At 41.4% G+C, this 19321-nt stretch overlaps 1 protein-coding gene across 4 annotated transcripts in view; it reads left to right on the forward strand.

Moving 5' to 3' along the window:
- The window catches only part of TUBGCP4 (tubulin gamma complex associated protein 4), a 47218-nt gene that overhangs the window by 5032 nt on the left and 22865 nt on the right, over positions 1-19321 (forward strand). For 2 of the 4 annotated variants that reach the window (XM_036299226.1, XM_036299237.1), the window contains exons 3-5: positions 11901-12023; positions 12402-12455; positions 13147-13203. The exons of 1 other annotated variant lie outside the window; for it this stretch is intronic. In XM_036299226.1, the coding sequence (XP_036155119.1) occupies positions 11901-12023; positions 12402-12455; positions 13147-13203 (234 nt within the window). The remainder of the gene's footprint in view (positions 1-11900; positions 12024-12401; positions 12456-13146; positions 13204-19321) is intronic. One more of the 4 variants, XM_036299246.1, reaches the window with a different exon arrangement.

Raw genomic sequence — 19321 nt, forward strand, 5'->3', positions numbered from 1 at the left:
ATTTTAAAGTTCTCTTTATTTTTAACAATCTGTAATTCTTCTCAATGGTAAGTAAAAAGACTGCCGAATCGCCTGACTGGTGTGGCTCAGTGGTTGAGCATGGACCTATAAACCAGGAGTTCATGATTTGATTCCCGGTCAGGACACCGGCTCAAGTTGTGGGTTCAATCCCAGTAGGGGGCATGCAGGAGATAGCCAATCAGTGATTCTCATCATTGATGTCTTTATCTCTCCCTATATTGTGTGACTGATTCAGTGATGACTATTTTCCAGTTGAAAGAATGATTCTGGTTGAGGGGAAAGGTGGGGACTTCTACAAAGGAAGTAGAAGGATGCTTTTCTGAAATAACATAGTCAATAATACCCTTTGGCGTCTATTATATAAATTGGGTGTCAGGCCTTTGGTGTGTCAACTGATGGTCATTGGCACCAATTCAGTGCCAACAAGAATCCCCAATTTGGGGTGTGGTGAAAAAGGAAACTTTATTCAGTGCCATCAGCTCAATTGTGATACAGCACAGCTGTGAGAGCCGCACAGCTATAGAACAGCCCTGGGGCCTGGCCCCTCTGTGGCTAGACAGCTCTGCTACTCTGTGGTCATTGCTCTGGTCGGTTTTTCTCTACTCTGCCAAGACATCTTTGGTGTCTTCAGTCTTCGTGGAAGGGGAAAGTGCGGCCCTAGGTGGTTTGGCTCAGTGGATAAAGCATTGGCCTGCAGACCAAACGATCCAGGGTTCAATTCCAGTCAAGGGCAGGTACTTTGGTTATGGGCTCCTCCCTGGCTCAGGCCTTGGTCAGGACTCATGCAGGAGGCAACCAATTGATGTGTTTCTCTCATATCAATGTTTCTCTCTGTCTTCCACTCTCCCTAAAAAAAAAAAATCAATGGAAAAATACCCTCGGGTGAGGATTAACAAAACAAACAAAAAAAAGAAGAAGAAAAAGAAAGACAGGGAAAGTGTGCTCACCCTGGCTATGTAGCTCAGTTGCTCAGAGTGTCATCCTGATACACCAGGGTTGTGAGTTCGATCCCGGGGTCAGGACACATATAAGAATCAACCTATACCCGGGGAGACCTCTAACACCACATGGGACCCTACAGCCACACTGGCCAGGGACCAGCTGCCACAGCTGTGAACCCATGAACACGGAGACTCCAGCCTTCCTCTCCATGGGCTCCTTGTCCAGGGGGAGACAAAATGGTGGCCGAATAGATGGATGGGTCTGGTTCCTTCTCACAGAGCAGATAGGAGAAATAGCTGAATCCAGTAACATCCACCTGGAATTGGCAAAGTAAGCACAGCTGGAGAGGCAATCCGTGGACAGAAAGGTCAGAGCTAGCCAGGAAACTGGTGGGATCAGGGACCTGGGCTGGAGGGAGAAATGTGTGCAGCCTGGACTACACTGAACCAACACCATGTCCCTTAGGGACAAAGGTAGCACTGGACTGTGGAACAGTGTACACAGGGCTGTTGGCAGTAGGGGACTCTATTACAGTAGCCTCTATTGCCTTACTCATATCTAATTTCCTCTCCCCTGCTCCGAGTTCATGCATCCTTCTCTTTTCTCTTTCTTTGCTAGCCAATTTTTTTTCTTGTTGTTACTTGTTTGATAGTTTGTTAGGTTTTTTTTGTTTTTGTTTTTGTTTTTTATTTTATGCTTTTGTTTTTCCTCTCCTCACTTGTTCTCTTCTACTAATAGCTTAGTTAGTTTCACTCAGGCCTATCTGCTGCCTACTCTATTCTCCTTTTTCAAAAATAAATGAATATATAGATAGATCAATTAAAGAAAGGGGGAAATTTTTTGTATAAATTTATATATATATTTTAAACATTTTTAATTACTATTTTTTAATTATTATTTATTATTTTTTAATTGATTATTTTGTTTTTTACTTTTCTTCATATAAACTCATTCTACCTCTTCTATACTGAGTTGTGGCCATTTGCCCATTCATTCAATTCCTTTGTCTTATATTCTGGAAATAAGCTTTGCCTCTTCAGATTCAGCTCCCCTCGTTTTTGTGTGTTGTTTTTTTTTGTTTTGTTTTTCTAGGGGTTGGTTGTTTGCATTTTTTGGTTTAGTTGTTGGTTTTGTGGAGTTTTCTCCCCATATACTTCTCTTTTTTTTATTTTCTCTTTCTTTCCCCTTCTTTTTTCTTCATTTTCCTTTCTCTCTCACCTCTTTTCCTTTTCTCAATATCATTTTTGTGCTCTTTTCTCTCCCCTAATTCTCTTTTCTCTGGTGGTCACCTTTATTTGGGGTTATTGGTGTTCTGAATACATTCGTGTTTTGTTCCCTCTGTGTCTTGTCGAGTTGTATTTTGTGCCTTTTGGTCAACGTGGTAGACAGTGAACCACATAATCAGACACCCTGAAAGGAGTGAAAATGGGAAGACAGCCCTAACAGGTTTGGCTCAGTGGATAGAGCATTAGCCTGAAGACTCAAAGATCCCAGGTTTGATTCTGGTGAAGGGCATGTATCTTGGTTGCAGGCACATACCCAGTGGGGAGTGTGCAGGAGGCAGCTGATCAATGTTTCTCTGTCATCGATGTTTCGAACTCTCTATCCCTCTGCCTTCCTCTCTGTAAAAAATCAATAAAATATATTTTTAAAAAATGGGGAGACAAAGAAACAGCCCCCACACTAAAGAAAAGGAGGAATCACCAGAAAAGGAAGTAAATTAAATGGAAGCAAGCAATTTGTCAGAGAAAGAATTCAGAGCAATGGTCATAAGGACACTGAAAAGGATGGAAGACAAATTCAACAACATGTGTAAGAATCAAGAGGAAATGAAGAAGAACCAAGAAGAAATGAAGAATGACATAGCATAAGGGAGCTTTGGGACAACATGAAACAAAACAACATCTGCATAGTAGGAGTGGCAGAAGAAGAGGAAACTGAACAAGGAATAGAAAACCTGTAAGAAATAATGACAGAAAACTTCCCTGATATTGGAAAGAAAAAACTCACACAAGTCCAAGAAGCTCAGAGTCCCAAACAAGATGAACCCAAAAAGACTGACACCAATACACATCATAATTAAATTGGAAAGCACCAACAACAAAGTAAGAATCTTAAAGGCTGCTAGAGAGAGACAGAAAGTTATCTACAAGGGATCTCCCATCAGACTATCAACTGATTTCTCAACAGAAACACATCAGGCCAGAAGGGAATAGAATGAAATATACAAAGTGATGCAAAGCAAGGGACTGAATCCAAGAATACTATACGCAGCAAGGCTATCATTCAAAATTGAAGGTGTAATCAGGAGCTTCACAGACAAAAAAGGGCTAAGGGAGTTCATTACCACCAAACCAGCAATGCAAGAAATGCTAAAGGGACTGCTGTAAAAAGAAGAAATAGGAAGGGAAGAAGGAACGCAGGCATAAAGAATAAAAATGGCAACAAACAAGTACCTGTCAATAATAACCTTAAATGTAATTGGATTAAATGCTCCAACCAAAAGACATAGAGTAGCTGAATGGATAAGAAAACATGACCCACCTCAAAACAAAGGACTCACACAGACTAATAGTGAAGGGTTAGAAAAAATTTTTCTGGCTAATGGAAATGAAAAAATACTGGGGCAGCAATACTTATATCTGACAAATTAGACCTCAAAGTGAAGGCCATAACAAGAGATAGGCCATTTCATAATACTAAAGGGAGCAATTCAACAAGAGCCTATAACCCTGGTAAACATATATGCACCCAATGCAGGAGCACCCAAATACATAAAAAAAACTTCTGGAAGATATAAAGGGAGAGATCGACAGCAATACAGTCATAGTAGGGGACTTTAATATCCTATTGACACCACTAGATAAATCCTCTAAATGAAAAATCAGCAAGGAAACATCAATCCTAAATGACTCACTAGATCAGATGGGCTTGATTGACATCTTCAGAACATTTCATCCCAAAGCTGCAGAATATGCATTCTTCTCAAGTGCACATGGGACATTTTTAAAGATAGACCACATATTGGGACACAAGCAAAGTCTCATCAGACTCAAGAAGATAGAAATCATATCAAGCATCTTCTCCGACCACAATGGCATAAAATTAGAAATCAACTACAATGAAAAAAATTAAACACTTGGAGGCTAAATAGCATGCTATTAAATAATGATTGGGTTACCAAAGAGATCAAATAAGAAATAAAAAGTATCCTGGCAACAAACAACAGTGAAAACACACCAATCCAAAATCTATGGGACACAGTGAAAGCAGTCTTGAGAGGGACGTTCATAGCTCTACAGACCTACCTAAAAAAAAACAAGAAAAAAAATGGTAATAAATTATCTAACTCTATAACTCAAAAAATTAGAAAGCCAGCAACAAGAAAAACCCAGAGTAAGCAGAAGGAAGGAAATAATAAAGATCAGAGTGGAAATAAATGACATAGAGACCAAAAAACAATACAAAAGACCAATAAAACCTTTCTTTGAAAGGATAAACAAGATTGATGAACCTCTAGCCAGGCTCACCAAGAAGCAAAGAGAGAGGACCCAAATAAACAAAATAAAAAATGAAAGAGGTAAAGTAACAACTGTCCCCACAGAAATACAAAGTATTATGAAAAAATACTATTAACAACTCTATTCCAACAAACTGGACAACCTAGATGAAATAGACATTCTTAGAAAAATACAAGCTTCCAAAACTCAATCAGGAAGAATCAAAAAATCTTAATAGGCCAATAACTACCAAAGAAATTGAAATAGTAATCAAAAATCTTCCAGCAAACAAAAGCCCTGGTCCAGAAAGCTTTGCAAGGGAGTTCTACCAAGCATTCAAAGAACTAAAATTTATCCTCCTCAGCCTATTTCAAAAAATTCAAGAGGAAGGCACACTTCCAAGCTCTCTCTATGACGCCAGCATTACCCTAATTCCAAAACCAGATGAAGACACCACAAAGAAAGAGAACTACAGACCAATATTCTTGATGAACATAGAAGCTAAAATCCTCAACAAAATTCTAGCAAATTGGATCCAGCATTACATTAGAAAGATCATAAACCATGATCAAGTGGGATTTATTCCGGGGATGCAAGAATGGTACAATATCCGCAAATCAACTAATGTGATACATCACATAAACAAACTGAGAGACAAAAATCACATAATCATATCAATCGATGCAGAAAAAGCATTTAACAAAATCCAATACTCTTTTTTGATAAAAACTCTCAGCAAAGTGGGAATAGAGGGATCATATCTCAACATAATAAAAGCCTTATATGACAAACCTTCAGCCAACATCATACTCAATGGGCAAAAATTCCCCTAAGAACAGGAACCATACAGGTATGCCCACTTTCACTACTTGTGTTTGATATAGTACTGGAAGTGCTAGCCATAGCAATCAGACAAGAAAAAGAAATAAAAGGCATCCAAATTGGAAAAGAAGAAGTAAAACTGTCCTTATTTGCAGATGACATGATATTGTATATAGAGAACCCCAAAGACTCCATAAAAAAACTACTAGACTTAATAAATGAATTTGGCAATGTAGCAGAATACAAAATCAACACCCAGAAATCTATGGCTTTTTTATACACCAACAATGAACTCACAGAAAGAGAAACTAAACAAACAATGCCATTTACCATTGCACCAACAAAATTAAGATACCTACGAATAAAGTTAACTAAGGAGGTAAAAGTCCTATACCCGGAAAACCTCAGAACATTGAAAAACGAGATAGAGGAAGACATAAACAAATGGAAGAACATATCATGTTCATGAATTGGTAGAATCAACATCATTAAAATGTCCATACTACCCAAAGCAATTTATAGATTTAATGCAATCCCCATTGAAATAGCAATGGCATATTTCACAGACCTAGAACAAAGCCTGCAAAAATTCATCTGGAATAAAAAAAAGACCCCGAATTACGACAGCAATCCTGAGAAAGAAGACCAAAGTTGGAGGGATCATAACACCAGATATCAAGCTATATTACAAAGCCACAGTGCTCAAAATTGCCTGGTACTGGCATAAGAACAGACACATAGACTAATGGAACAGAACAGAGACCCCAGAAATTTACCCAAGCCATTATGCTCAATTAATATTTGACAGAGGAGGCAAGAGCATACAATGGAGTCAAGATAGTCTCTACAATAAATGGTGCTGGAGCCCTAACTGGTTTGGCTCAGTGGATAGAGCATCAGCCTGCAGACTGAAAGGCCCCAGGTTCGATTCCAGTCAAGGGCATGTACCTTGGTTGCAGGCACATCCCCAGTAGGAGGTGTGCAGGAGGCAGCTGATTGATGTTTCTAACTCTCTATCCCTCTCCCTTCCTCTCTGTAAAAAATCAATAAAATATATTTTTTTAAAAATAAATGGTGCTGGGAAAATTGGTCAGATATATGGAAAAAATTGAAAGTAGACCACCAACTTACACCATACACAGAAACATACTCATAATGGATAAAGGACTTAAACGTAAGATGGGAAACCATAAAAATCTTAGAAGAATTCATAAGCAGCAAAATATCAGACATATGCTGTGGCAATATCTTTACTGATACAACTCCTAGGGTAGTGGTCGGCAAACTGCGGCTCAGCAAACCGCGGCTTGCAAGCCACATGCGGCTCTTTGGCCCCTTCAGTGTGGCTCTTCCACAAAATACCAGCTCTTCCACAAAATACCAACTTCTGCGCATGGGCCACGAAGTTTCAATCGCACTGTACATACACGCCTTCACGTGGTATTTTGTGGAAGAGCCACATTGAAGGGGCCAAAGAGCCGCATGTGGCTCGTGAGCCGCGGTTTGCCGACCATGGTCCTAGGGCAATGGAAACTAGGGAGAAAATAAACAAATGGGACTACATCAAAATAAAAAGCTTCTGTACAGAAAAAAAAAAAAAAAAAAGCCATCAACAAAACAAGAAAGACCACTGCATGGGAGAACATATTTGCCAGTGCTATTTCAGATAAGGGTTTAATCTCCACAATTTACAGGGAACTCACACAACTTAACAAAAGGAAGATAAACAATCCAATCAAGAAAGGGGCAAAGGACCTAAGTAGACACTTTTCGAAAGAGGCCATACAGAAAGCCAAGAGATATATGAAAACATGCTCAAAGTCACTAATTATCCAAGAGATGCAAATCAAAACAACAGCGAGGTACCATCTCACACCTCTCAGAATGGCTATCATCAACAAATCAACAAACAACAAGTGCTGGCGAGGATGTGGTGAAAAGGAATTCTTGTGCACTGCTAGTGGGAATGCAGACTGGTGCAGCCACTGTGGAAAACATTATGGAGTTTCCTCAAAAAATTAAAAATGGAACTCCCATTTGACCCAGTAATCCCATTTCTAGGACTATATCCCAAGAAATCAGGAACACCAATCAGAAAGGATATATGCACCCCTATGTTTATAGCAACAATTTACAATAGCTAAGATTTGGAAACAGCCTAAGTGCCCATCGCAGATGAGTGGATTAAAAACTGTGGTTCATCTACACAATGGAATACTATGCTGCTATAAAAAAGAACTTTTACTATTTGCAACAGCATGGATGGAACTGGAGAGCATTATGCTAAGCAAAATAAGCCAGTTGGAGAAAGATAAATACCACATGATCTCACTCATATGTGGGATACAATAATCAACATAAACTGATGAACAAAAATGTATCCAGATACAAGGTGGCACTGAGCAGACTGTCCAACCTTAGGGAGAAGGCAGGGGAGGGGGGGGTTAGAGATCAACCAAAGGACTTGTATGCATGCATATTAGCATGACCAATGGACAAAGACACTGGAGTGTTGGGGGCTTAACCTCAGGGGTGGGTGTGGCCAGGGGGTGTTAATAAGGGAAAAAAGGAGACATGTAATACTTCAAACAATAAAAAAATTAAAAGAAGAATAACATTGTGTGAAAATTATGTGAAATTCAAATTTAAGCCTCATAAAGTTGTGGAACACAGAAAAAAAAAGAATCAACCAATGAATGCATAAATAAGTGGAGCAACAAATGGATGTTTCTCTCCCTCTCTCCCTCTCTCCCTCTCTCCCTCTCTCCCTCCCTCTTCCCCTTCCTCTCTATAATCAATCAATCAATAAATACTTTTTTAAAAATTCCCTTTAAAGAAAGTATGCTCTCTGAGCCAGAGGGGAGCTGGCTTATAAGGACAGAAGTCCCTTTCCCTGGTCCCTGTTGGTCCATATTCATGCAAATAACGGCTCCAAATCCTCACAATTCGATTGGCCCAAAAGGTACTGTCCTGATTGGTCAGAATAGAGCCACTCTGGATAGGGAACGCCTCAATTCTATTGGTTGAAATAGGAACCTTTTGTAAGGGCTGGCTCAGATGACCGAAATACAGTGCAGGCAGGCAGTTTAGCTCAGGCTTCCTTGGAAGTACAGTTTGCGTGAGAGGCCCCTGTGCAGAAATGGCTGGTAGGTTCTGATTTTTGTTGTTGTTGTTTTTTAAATTTGAGCCTGCTTAGTCACCAGGAGCCCTTCTCGTAGATGTCTTTTTCCCTAGGGGTTCACAGGTGGTAATCTGTGGGGCAAAAGAGTTGGAGGATAATGCCTTACATTTTCATCTCTGGGACAGAGATTCCCATTCACTTAAACTGAATTTATTGCAGAGAAAAGACATAAGCTAAACATTAAAATCTAATCAATGCTAGTTTGCTTTGAGATCATATTAAGAGAGTACACTTAATTATCAAAGCTGGAATCTATACGTATTTTGATATAGATAAACTTTATATCTATATTAATATGCATTCTATTACATTATATCACATTAACTATATTAAGACTATTATATTAATTATATTATTAATATAATATTGCTGTACATTATTAATATTAAGAATATTGATTTTTTTTATATAACACCTAAAAGAAAAAAATCTGTTCTATATTCATGTGACTATGTGGGTTTCATCTTATATGATATGTGAATTCCTACTTTCCCAATTCTAAACATGTCGGTGGTACCTCTTTTTTTTGAAAAGTAAAAAGTATACTCATTTTCTCTTTTATTTTGTAACTAGAGGCCCGGTGCACAAAAATTTGTGCACTCAGTGGGGGGGGGGGTCCCTCAGCCCGGCCTGTGCCCTCTCGCAATCTGGAACCCCTCAGGGGATGACCACCTGCTGGCTTAGGCCCGCTCCCCAGGAGATTGGGCCTAAGATGGCAATCAGACATTCCTCTGGCAGCCCGGCAGCCCTTGGGGGATGTCCACTTGCCAGCCGGGAGCAGGCCTAAACTGCAGTCAGACATCCTTAGTGCTGCTGAGGAGGCAGGAGAGGCTCCTGCCACCACCGCTGTACTGGCTGCCATCAGCCTGGCTTGTGGCTGAGCAGAGCTCCTCCCATGTGAGAGCGCCCTGACCACCAGAGGGCAGCTCCTGCATTGAACGTCTGCCCCCTGGTGGTCAGTGTGTGTCATAGTGACCAGTCATTCCCAGTCCTTCTGCTGTTAGGATCAGTTTTCATATTACCCTTTTACTATATAGGATAGAGGCCTGGTGCATGGGTGGGGCCCGGCTGGTTTGCCCTGAAGGGTGTCCCGGATCAAGGTAGGGGTCCCGCTTGGGTGCCTGGCCAGCCTGGATGAGGGGATGATGGCTGTTTGCAGCCGGTCACACCCCCTTCAGGGTGGGGGTCCCCACTGGGGTGCCTGGCCAGCCTGGGTGAGGGGCTGATGGCTGTTTGCATCTGATCGCACCCCCTTCAGGGTGGGGGTCCCCACTGGGGTGCCTGGCCAGTCTGGGTGAGGGGCTGAGGGCCATTTTCAGGCTGGCAGGTGACTGAAGCTCCCAACCTCTCCTTTTTTTCTTTTTTCTTTTTTTATTCTGGGATTTATTTACCTTCCATGGCTGTCACTGGAACTGAGAGCCGGCTTTAGCTCTGAGGCTTGGCTCCAGCTCTGAGACCTCGGCTGCTGAAAGCAGGTATCTGGGTTGGTTTGGCTTCTATAATTGAAACACTGTTGCAGCTCCAGCTCTGAGGGTTGGCTGGCTGAAAGCAGGTTTCTGGGGTTTGTTTAGCTTCTATAATTGCAACATTGTTTCTTAGAGTGCAGCTCAGAGGCCAGCAGCGGCAGGCGGGGAATCTTGGCTTCCTCCATCACTGGAGCAAGCAAGCCTCCTGTTCGCTTCAGCTGCCTGGCTGCCAGCCGCCATCTTGGTTGGCAGTTAATTTGCATATCGCCCTGATTAGCCAATGGGAAGCGTGTCGGAGGTTCGGTTAATTACCATGTTTGTCTATTATTAGATAGGATAAATGAAGGCATTCAGTTATCTAGAGTGACACAAGATCAAAACAAAATTGACTGGTTGCAAGCCAATCTGGTCTATTTCACCCTGTGCCAATGCTGTTCTTATTATAGCTGTGAACATTTACATCCAGGAACTACTAGTTTCCTTTGCATCATCCTCTGGCTACACTGTACCTTATAATCCCTGAGCCCAAGCTTCCTACCACATTTGTTGCTGAATTCTGTTCTTATATCTACCACCACCGGAGGCCGATTACCCAAATTAGTACATAGCCATAGAGGCTAGTCATTGTGACCTCTAGTCAATGGTTAACCACAATTTCTTATATAAAACTATAGAAGAAGGTCTTACAAAAAAATTGCAGCTGACAAGCATATTTGTAAATAGCCTCTTAGTGAGAGTCTTATAACTCCCCATGTTGGCTATCAGATTCATGTTCAGATGAGTTGCCATACGAGGCAGGAGCAGGGATGTTAGAACAGGATTGAGGTCATTTTACTTATTCAATAAATACAGGGTGTCCCCCCAAAAATGTATATACATTTTAATAGCTGATAGCTCGATTGATGTTACTTTCTTTTCAGATTTAACCTGTTGGAATTAAAAATTATTCAGAGTGTGTATACATTTTTGGGGCTACCCTGTATTTCCCTCTGTGTTCAAAGAACTGTGCTAGGAGCTAAAATACAAAGATGAATAAAATGTGGGATCTTGTTTCATGAAGCTTTTGGTCTAGTGACAAAAGTACAATTCCAGCACTAAGTAAAGATGCTATGAAAGCATCAAAGGGGGAAGCTATTGACTCCCTGAGGAAAGTTAGGAATGGCTTTCAGAGAAGAGATGCTTGAGTTGGATCCTGTAGGAAGAGTAGGTATTTTCCCAAAGATGAGTATACAGCCCCTGTTGGTGTGTCTCAGTGGTTAGAGTGTCAGCCTGCACACTGAAGGGTTGAGGGTTCAATTCCCAATCAAGGGCATGTACCTAGGTTGGAGGTTTGATCCCTAGCCCCGACTAGGGGCGAATATGGGAAGCAATCTCTCTCTCTCTCTCTCTCTCTCTTTCCCAATCTCTAAAAATCAATGTAAAAAATATCCTCTGGTGATGATTAACAAAAAGAAAGAAAAAAGATGAATATACAGTTATAAGTAGAACACATCCAAATTCACAGGGCTAAGAAATAGAAGCAAGGCACATTTGGTCACCTGTGGGTAGTTTGGAAATGAGGATGTGAAGTTTAACACACACCGTAAAATAATTTTGCAGAGAGGTAAGGGCCAGAATGCAGAAGTCATTGCATGCCATGTAGGGGAGTTTAAATATTATTCTGGACAGTGGTAAATCATCAAAAGGATTTAAGCTGGAATTTATAAGGTTAAAATTGAGTTGTAGAAAAGTCCCTACTAACAGTATAGAGTACCACCTGGTTGTAACATCTGGGATGCTTGGAAAGTTAAAATACCACATTTTAAAAGGTCAGAACTCAAAATCTGTCTCTTCAGTTGGGCTTTCCTCTCGCTCAAGCACTTCTTTGATATGGAATTATTTAAGCAAAAACAGTACCACTAATAAAGGGTAATGTCTTCAGCTTTCAGGGTCTGAGCTGAGAGCTGATTTCTCTTTGTTTGATTTCAGGATCACCATCCATCTCAGCAGGGCCAAGGTGGGTTACATGGAATCTATCTCAGGGCCTTCTGCACAGGTCTGGACTCCGTTTTGCAGCCTTATCGACAAGCACTGCTTGATTTGGAACAAGAGGTGAGAGGAGATATGGGAACAACACCTCTGGGACAGAAGATTAGGGCATGTTTTTGAATTTGAAATGCCTTTTGATATGGTCAGGTGGTTAGGAGTAAGCTATTTTCAACATGGCTGGAGAGTACAGTGTATTCTCTGTGATTGTCCAAGCCATGATCAAAGTGGCATGCAGCTCATGGCAAAGGTTCCTGAGTAAGAAGAGCCCTAGCTTTGATTTTATTATCACCTGAAAATCAGAATTATCTTCTATAAATCATCAATTCTCAATAGCCTAAAACTAACACTAAGCCCATTCTTAGATTTCATTCTAGTTTTCATAGATCAAATAGATTTGGGATATTTTGTATGGAGCTCTAATCACGGTGTTTCTTGTTGCAGTTCCTGGCTGACCCCCACCTCTCCATATCACATGTCAATTATTCCTTAGATCAGGTATGCCGCGCAAGTAACAAAATGCCTTGGAATCTGTTGATACTGTTAAAATAATGCAACTTGTGAAATTTTTTGAGAACTTTTTTCCTTCTGGATTAAAATAGCCCAGCATTTTATATTTTGTATGCTTTCCTAGGTCAGAACAGTTTGAAAAGCTCCAAATTTAGTTAAAACTTAATGTCTGATGTTAATGCTCTAAATTGACCTCAATATTAACAGTTTTGCTAGTCTCAGAAATAGAGACTGCTTCTATATGCCATTCTCTTTCTATCTGCCACTAATCCCATATCAAGTTGCCTTAAGATATTGGATCTTGCCCTAGCCAGTTTGGCTCAGTGGATAGAGCGTCAGCCTAGGGACTGAAAAGTCCCAGATTTGATTCCTATAAGCTGGTTGCAGGCTCAATCAATCCCAGCCCTGAGCAGGAGGCAACCAATGTGTCTCTCTCACATCATGTTTCTTTCTCTCTGTCTCTCCCCCTCCCTTCCACTCTCTCTAAAAGTCAATGGAAAAATATCCTTGGGTGAGGGTTAACAAAAAAATAAAAAATAAAAAAGATATTGGATCTTGGCTGCTCTATGGTATTGCCATCTTTGTTAAGTGGGATTATTTAGAAACAAAAGCATTTCCTGAAGTAATTTTTTTCCTTATATTTGATGATAGATCCTCCTAATTATTCTCTACTTTGCAGTTCCAGCTCCTTTTTCCCTCTGTGATGGTTGTAGTAGAACAAATTAAAAGTCAAAAGGTGAGAACTATTCTTTTTCCTTTTGCTTCAGTAAGCATCAAGTAAATATTCTTAATTTTGCCTTACATTCTTTTTTGAAGACTCTAGATTTTAGTAGTTTGTATGTATGTATGTATGTATGTAACAATATTTGCTTGGGTATTATGCTAAGTGTCAAGAATGCAAAAATAAATTATGACCTTGCCCCTAAGTATCTTCTGGTCCAGAAGGTGGGGAAAATGTTAATAGACATACTCAAGAATGCTGTTGGATAAGAGAATAATGCTATGGATATTTGGAGTTGGGAGCTTTTTGCACTAAGGATTTAAAACTGTTGTATATGGATCTTAAGGAGAAGCTAAAAGTTAATTCTTAGAAAAAAAGAAGGCAATAGTTTCTTGTTAGGGTGTTGGCAGTTTTATGAAAATTAGGCCATTAGGTAAAACCTCATGCTTATTATTTATTAAATATGCCTATTCTTATCACAAGTTTTCATCAAATGCACTGAAAAGTTAGGGTTCCCAATGTCAGGAGAATGTCTTTTCTAGGCAACATCAATAATTCTGAAGAGTAAATGCTTTGAGATTTCACATTAGAAGAAGAATTAAATGGATTAAACGTGTGTTTTTAGCTCATTCATGTTTTTAAGCTGTTATATTTCTGCCTTGCCTAATTAGGAGTGTTCACCTTGGTGAATATAACTATTTAGCCAGTTAATTTGCCCAGTTTCTACTTTATTTTTTCACCTTGTGAGTATAGAAATTTATATTTTGCTGCATTCACTCTGTCTAGCAAAGCCAGAAGGGGAGGTGCTCTTTGGTCTTTCAAAGCTGATTGTCCTCATCATATAACATAGAGATTTTTTTTTTAAGTATTTTATTGATTTTTTACAGAGAGGAAGGGAGAGGGATAGAGAGTTAGAAACATCAATGAGAGAGAAACATCGATCAGCTGCCTCCTGCACACCCCCTACTGGAGATGTATCCACAACCAAGGTACATGTCCTTGACCAGAATCGAACCTGGGATCCTTGAGTCCGCAGGCCGACGCTCTGTCCACTGAGCCAAAGCGGTTAGGGCAACATTGAGCTTTTATTGTGCACTTGCTGTGTACCAGGCACTGTGCTAAGTACTTTACATACATTCAGTCCTCTAAGGGGTCAAATAGGTTAAGGAACTATCTGGGGTCACACAGATGGTAGGAAATGGTAGAATTGGACTATAAGCCCACATCTGTCTGACTCCAAAGACTATGACCTTCTGAACTCTACTAATCTATCTCCTAAATTGGAGGGCACCTTCTCAGTGACTGGATTTAGTATAAGGATTCCATGCCTAGCTGCACATTTCAGTTGACTTCCAGCTTCCACTGGCCACAGGAAGGAGAGTGGAAAATGAGCAGAGGGATTGCTGATGGGCAAACCTTCCTTCCTGCCAGGGAGTGGTAGAGAAGCTAGTGTGCTATGGCTCTACCCAGCGAAAAACGGATGTAGCCAAGAACATGGGCTGGAGGTGAGACTGGGGATGATTGCAGACAGGCAAAAGGGATCCTTTTAGAATGATGGAAATGTTATGAAAGTGGATTATGGTAATTGGTTGCACAATGCTGTAAATTTACTAAAAATTGTTGAGTAGTACACTTAAAATGGGTGAATTTTATGTTAGGTAAATTATTCATCAATAAAGCAGTTGTTTTTTTTTTTTTAAAGAGAAAGCCAGAAGGCATAGAAAGAGGGGGCAGATTTTTAGAAAAGTGTATACTTTAGAAGTAGTATAAATTAGGCCTTAATCTGAAAGAAAGAGATTTCTTTACCTCTTTGCTTGGAATTTCAACTAAATGTTTCTGGTTTCTCTAGTGCAATACTTCTCAAAATTCATTGTGCATTATAACCACCTGAAGCAAATTGTTAAAACCAGGTTGCTGGGCCCTACCCCAGAGGGTCTGATTCAGGAGGCCTGGAGTAGAGCCCAAGACTTTGCATTTCTTTTAAGTTCCTAGGCGATGCTGCTGCTCCTTGAGGTGGGGCCAAATGGAGAGGGGTAGGGAGGCTGTAGAATCCATACTTAGAGAACAACTATTATGATATTCTGATTTATAAGAAATACTTATTTGGTCTTCCTGTTGTTTGTTGTGCCGAGCTCAGCACGGCCAGGGGTGAACCTGAGAGGGGGTGGCAGTGAAGGATTAAAGAAGAAAGGCAGGGACCCTTCCCCACTCCCCACGTGGGAGTCTGTACTTGTTCTTCAATAAATTTCCCTTTGCTATACTAAAAAAAATAAATAAATAAATAAAGAAGACAGACAAGAGAATAAAGCTGGGGCTATGTGAGACGCTGCTCTTGGATGGGGAGACAGTGCTACAGCCTGCAAGCCGAGTCTTTATTTTATACCCAGATTCCAGGAGGCAAAGTAAGGGCGTGGTCAAGATGTTTACAATGTTTTCATGGGTTTCGAATCTACTCAATTACATGCACCTGAACTCTATCAAGCTTTGTTTTGGCAGCACTTGCTGCACCTCCCGCAGCCTACCTCACTTAGTTCGGACCATAAGGTCAAGCTTACAACCACAGACTTTGGCTATAATTGTGCTGGGAGGGCTTTGCCCTCCAAGCTGGGACTTGCATGTGGCAAACGAGAGGACCATGACCTCTCTTTAGTCTGAGGCTTGAACCTGCCCAGATGCTGTAGCTGCTCTCCACAGTTTGTGGCACAAAGCTCCTAAAACCCTTGGAATTTCCTAAGTGGTAAGAGTGATAAAGGTGTCTTGATATTCATAAGAAACCCCTATCAACCTCACCTGAGTTGTTGTTTTAAATTGTGTATTTTTTTAATCCTTACCTGAGGAGATTTTTTTCTATTGATTTCTAGAGAAAATAGAAGAGAGGAAGAGGGAGGGGGGGAGAGAGAGAAACTTTGGTGTGAGAGAGACACATTGATTGGCTGCCTCCTGCACATGCCCCTACTGGGGCCTGGGAAACTGCAACTGATGTACATGCCCTTGACCAGAAATTGAACTCATGACCCTTTGGTCCTCAGGCCAACATTCTAACCACTGGGCAAAGGTTGGTTGTTTTTCTGGGTTTTTAAAAAATATTTATAAATTGGGGTGACATTAGTCAACATGAACATATTGGTTTCAGGTGTGGGTTTCTAAGTTACAAGACCTGTATATTGCACGGTGTGCCCACCATCCAAAGTCAAACTTCTCTTTTCACCTTATCTTAGGTCCTACTCCTTTCCCCACCCCCTTCCCTCTGGCAACCACCACACTCTTGTTTGTGTTCATGAGTTTCAGTTTTATATCCCACATATGTGTGAAATCATATGGTTCTTAGCTTTTTCTGACTTATTTAGCATGATGTTCTCAAGGTCCAACCATGTTGTTGCAAATGGCACTATTTCATCCTTTCTTTTTTTTTTTTTTAATATATTTTTTATTGATTAAGATATTACATATGTGTCCTTGTCCCCACGTTACCCTCTACCCCCCCAACCCCCCCGCTCATGCCCTCACCCCCCCATTGTCCATGTCCATTGATTAGGCCTATATGCTTGCATATAAGTCCTTTGGTTGATCTTTCCCCCTTACCCCCACCCTCCCCTACCTTCCCTCCAAGTCCCGACAGTCCAATCAATGCCTCTCCGTCTCTGGATCAGTCCTTGTTCATCAGCTTATGTTGTTCATTATATTCCACAAATGAGTGAGATCATGTGGTATTTATCCGCTCTCCAGTTCCATCCATGCTGTGGCAAATGGTAAGAGTTCCTTTTTCTTCTTCCTCTTCTTAAAGAATACCTTTCAGCATTTCATATAATGCTGGTTTGGTGGTGATGAACTCCTTTAGCTTTTTCTTATCTGTGAAGCTCTTTATCTGACCTTCTATTCTGAATGATAGCTTTGCTGGATAAAGTAATCTTGGTTGCAGGTTCTTGCTATTCATCACTTTGAATATTTCTTGCCAGTCTCTTCTGGCCTGCATGGTTTCTGTTGAGAAATCAGCTGACAGTCGTATGGGTACTCCCTTGTAGGTAACTGACTGTCTTTCTCTTGCTACTTTTAAGATTCTCTCTTTATCTTTTGCTCTTGGCATTTTAATTATGATGTGTCTTGGTGTGGTCCTCTTTGGATTCCTTTTGTTTGGGGTTCTCTGCGCTTCCTGGACTTGTAAGTCCATTTCTTTCACCAGGTAGGGGAAGTTTTCTGTCATTATTTCTTCAAAAAGGTTTTCAATATCTTGCCCTCTCTCTCCTTCTGGTACCCCTATAATTCTGATGTTGGTACGCTTGAAGTTGTCCCAGAGGTTCCTTACACTATCTTCATATTTTTGGAATCTCTTTTCTTTTTTCTTTTTCGGTTGGGTATTTTTTGTTTCTTTGTATTTCAAATCTTTGACTTGATTCTTGGGATCCTCTTGTCTGCTGCTGGATCTCTGCAAATTATTCTTTATTTCAGTCAGTGTATGCTTAATTTCTAGTTGGTCCTTTTTCATGTCCTCCATGGTCTCACTATACTTATTGAGGGATTCATTAAATTTATCGGCGGTTTCCATAAAATTCTTGAAAAACCTTATAAACGTGGCCTTGAACTCTATATCCAATCGTTTGCTTTCCTCCATTTCTGCCATTTGTGACCTGTTTCTTTGTCTCTGCATTTTAGCAGCTTCCCTGTGTTGATAGAGTGGCCCTGCGCACCAGGTGTCCTGTAGGGCCCAGTAGCTCAGCCTCCCCAGTTACCTGGGGTGGACACTCTTGGTGCACTCTTGGTGCCTTGGTTGTTGTAGGATCACTGGGAGGAATTGACCTCCAGGCCAATTGGCTGTGAGAATCAGCTGTGTCTAAAGTGGGAGAACTTCTGTGCTGAAGACACCCTTCTGGGGCAAAACTTGCTTCAGTGGGGCTTTGGTGCTCACTGAGTCTGCTCCCTGAGTGTGTCCCTTATGGATCTGAGGAGTTGCAATCTGGATGGTCCCCCTCTGACCACTGGGTACAGTGGCTCCTGGATCTAAGGAGGTGCTAATTCAGCCTCTGCCTGAGGCCACACAGCAGGAGCCACGAAGAGGCTCAGCTGTGAAGCAATGCAAGCCGCTGCGGGGCCTTGGGCCTTCTCTTGGAAGTTCCGGGTCTGCCTGGCTCGGCTGCAGTTAGGTACATTCACATGCAAAAGCCTCTGCCGCAGCCTGGGTGGGGCGGGGTCTCAGGGAATCAAAGGGCGGATCAAGGAGCTATGGCTGATTCTCCGCCCGGAGTCGCGGGTCTCAGTGACCCGCTAATTGCTGCAAGCACCTCTGAGGGAAAGCCGCCTTCAAGTTCGCCCGCTGCCGGACAGACCAGCTTCTCCCCGTATGAGTCCTGGGTCCCCAGAGACTTCCCGGAACCGGAGTTCAGAGCAGTCGGGAGCTTGTGATTCAAAAAGACAGCCGCGTCCTCAGGTGCCACCCCCTTTACTCGCGCGCGTGCGAGCCGGCCGTACCTCTGCACTTGTACCTCTGCACTTCACCTCTGCAGCGCCTCTGGCTCTCAGCGTGCTTTTCTTTCCTTCTAGTTGTAGAATTTACACTCAGCCAGCCTTCCTGTTGTTCTGGATGATGTTTGCTCTGTCCTTTGCGGTAATTTTCAATTGTTGTGTGAGGCGGCAATTTCCCAGTGTTTACCTATGCCGCCATCTTAGTTTCTCTCGTTATTTCATCCTTTCTTATGGCTGAGTAGTAAGTATTCCATGTGTATATATACCACACCTTCTTTATCCAGTCCTCTATCGTAGACACTTAGGTTGTTTCCATGTTTTGGCCACTGTGAATAATGCTGCAGTGAACATAAGGGTGCATATATCTGTGCGAATACATGATTTCGAGTTTTTCGGGCATATACCCAGGCGAGGGGATTGCTGGGTCATATGGTAGCTCTGTTCTTAATTTTTTTGAGTAATCGCCAGACTGCTTTCCATAGTGGTTGTACCAGTCTATATTCCCACCAGCAGTGAATGAGGGGTCTCTTTTTTCACAACCTCTCCAACACTCGTTATTGCTTGTCTTGTTGATAATGGCCACTCTAACAGGCACACCTGCATTGTTAATGAGGTGACTTTTACACAGCACTTAAGGATAGGCGCTGGTTGCCAGGGGAATCAACCATGTGATTGG

The sequence above is a fragment of the Myotis myotis genome, unplaced genomic scaffold, assembly GCF_014108235.1.
Source record: "Myotis myotis isolate mMyoMyo1 unplaced genomic scaffold, mMyoMyo1.p scaffold_m19_p_1, whole genome shotgun sequence".
Lineage (NCBI taxonomy): Eukaryota > Metazoa > Chordata > Mammalia > Chiroptera > Vespertilionidae > Myotis > Myotis myotis.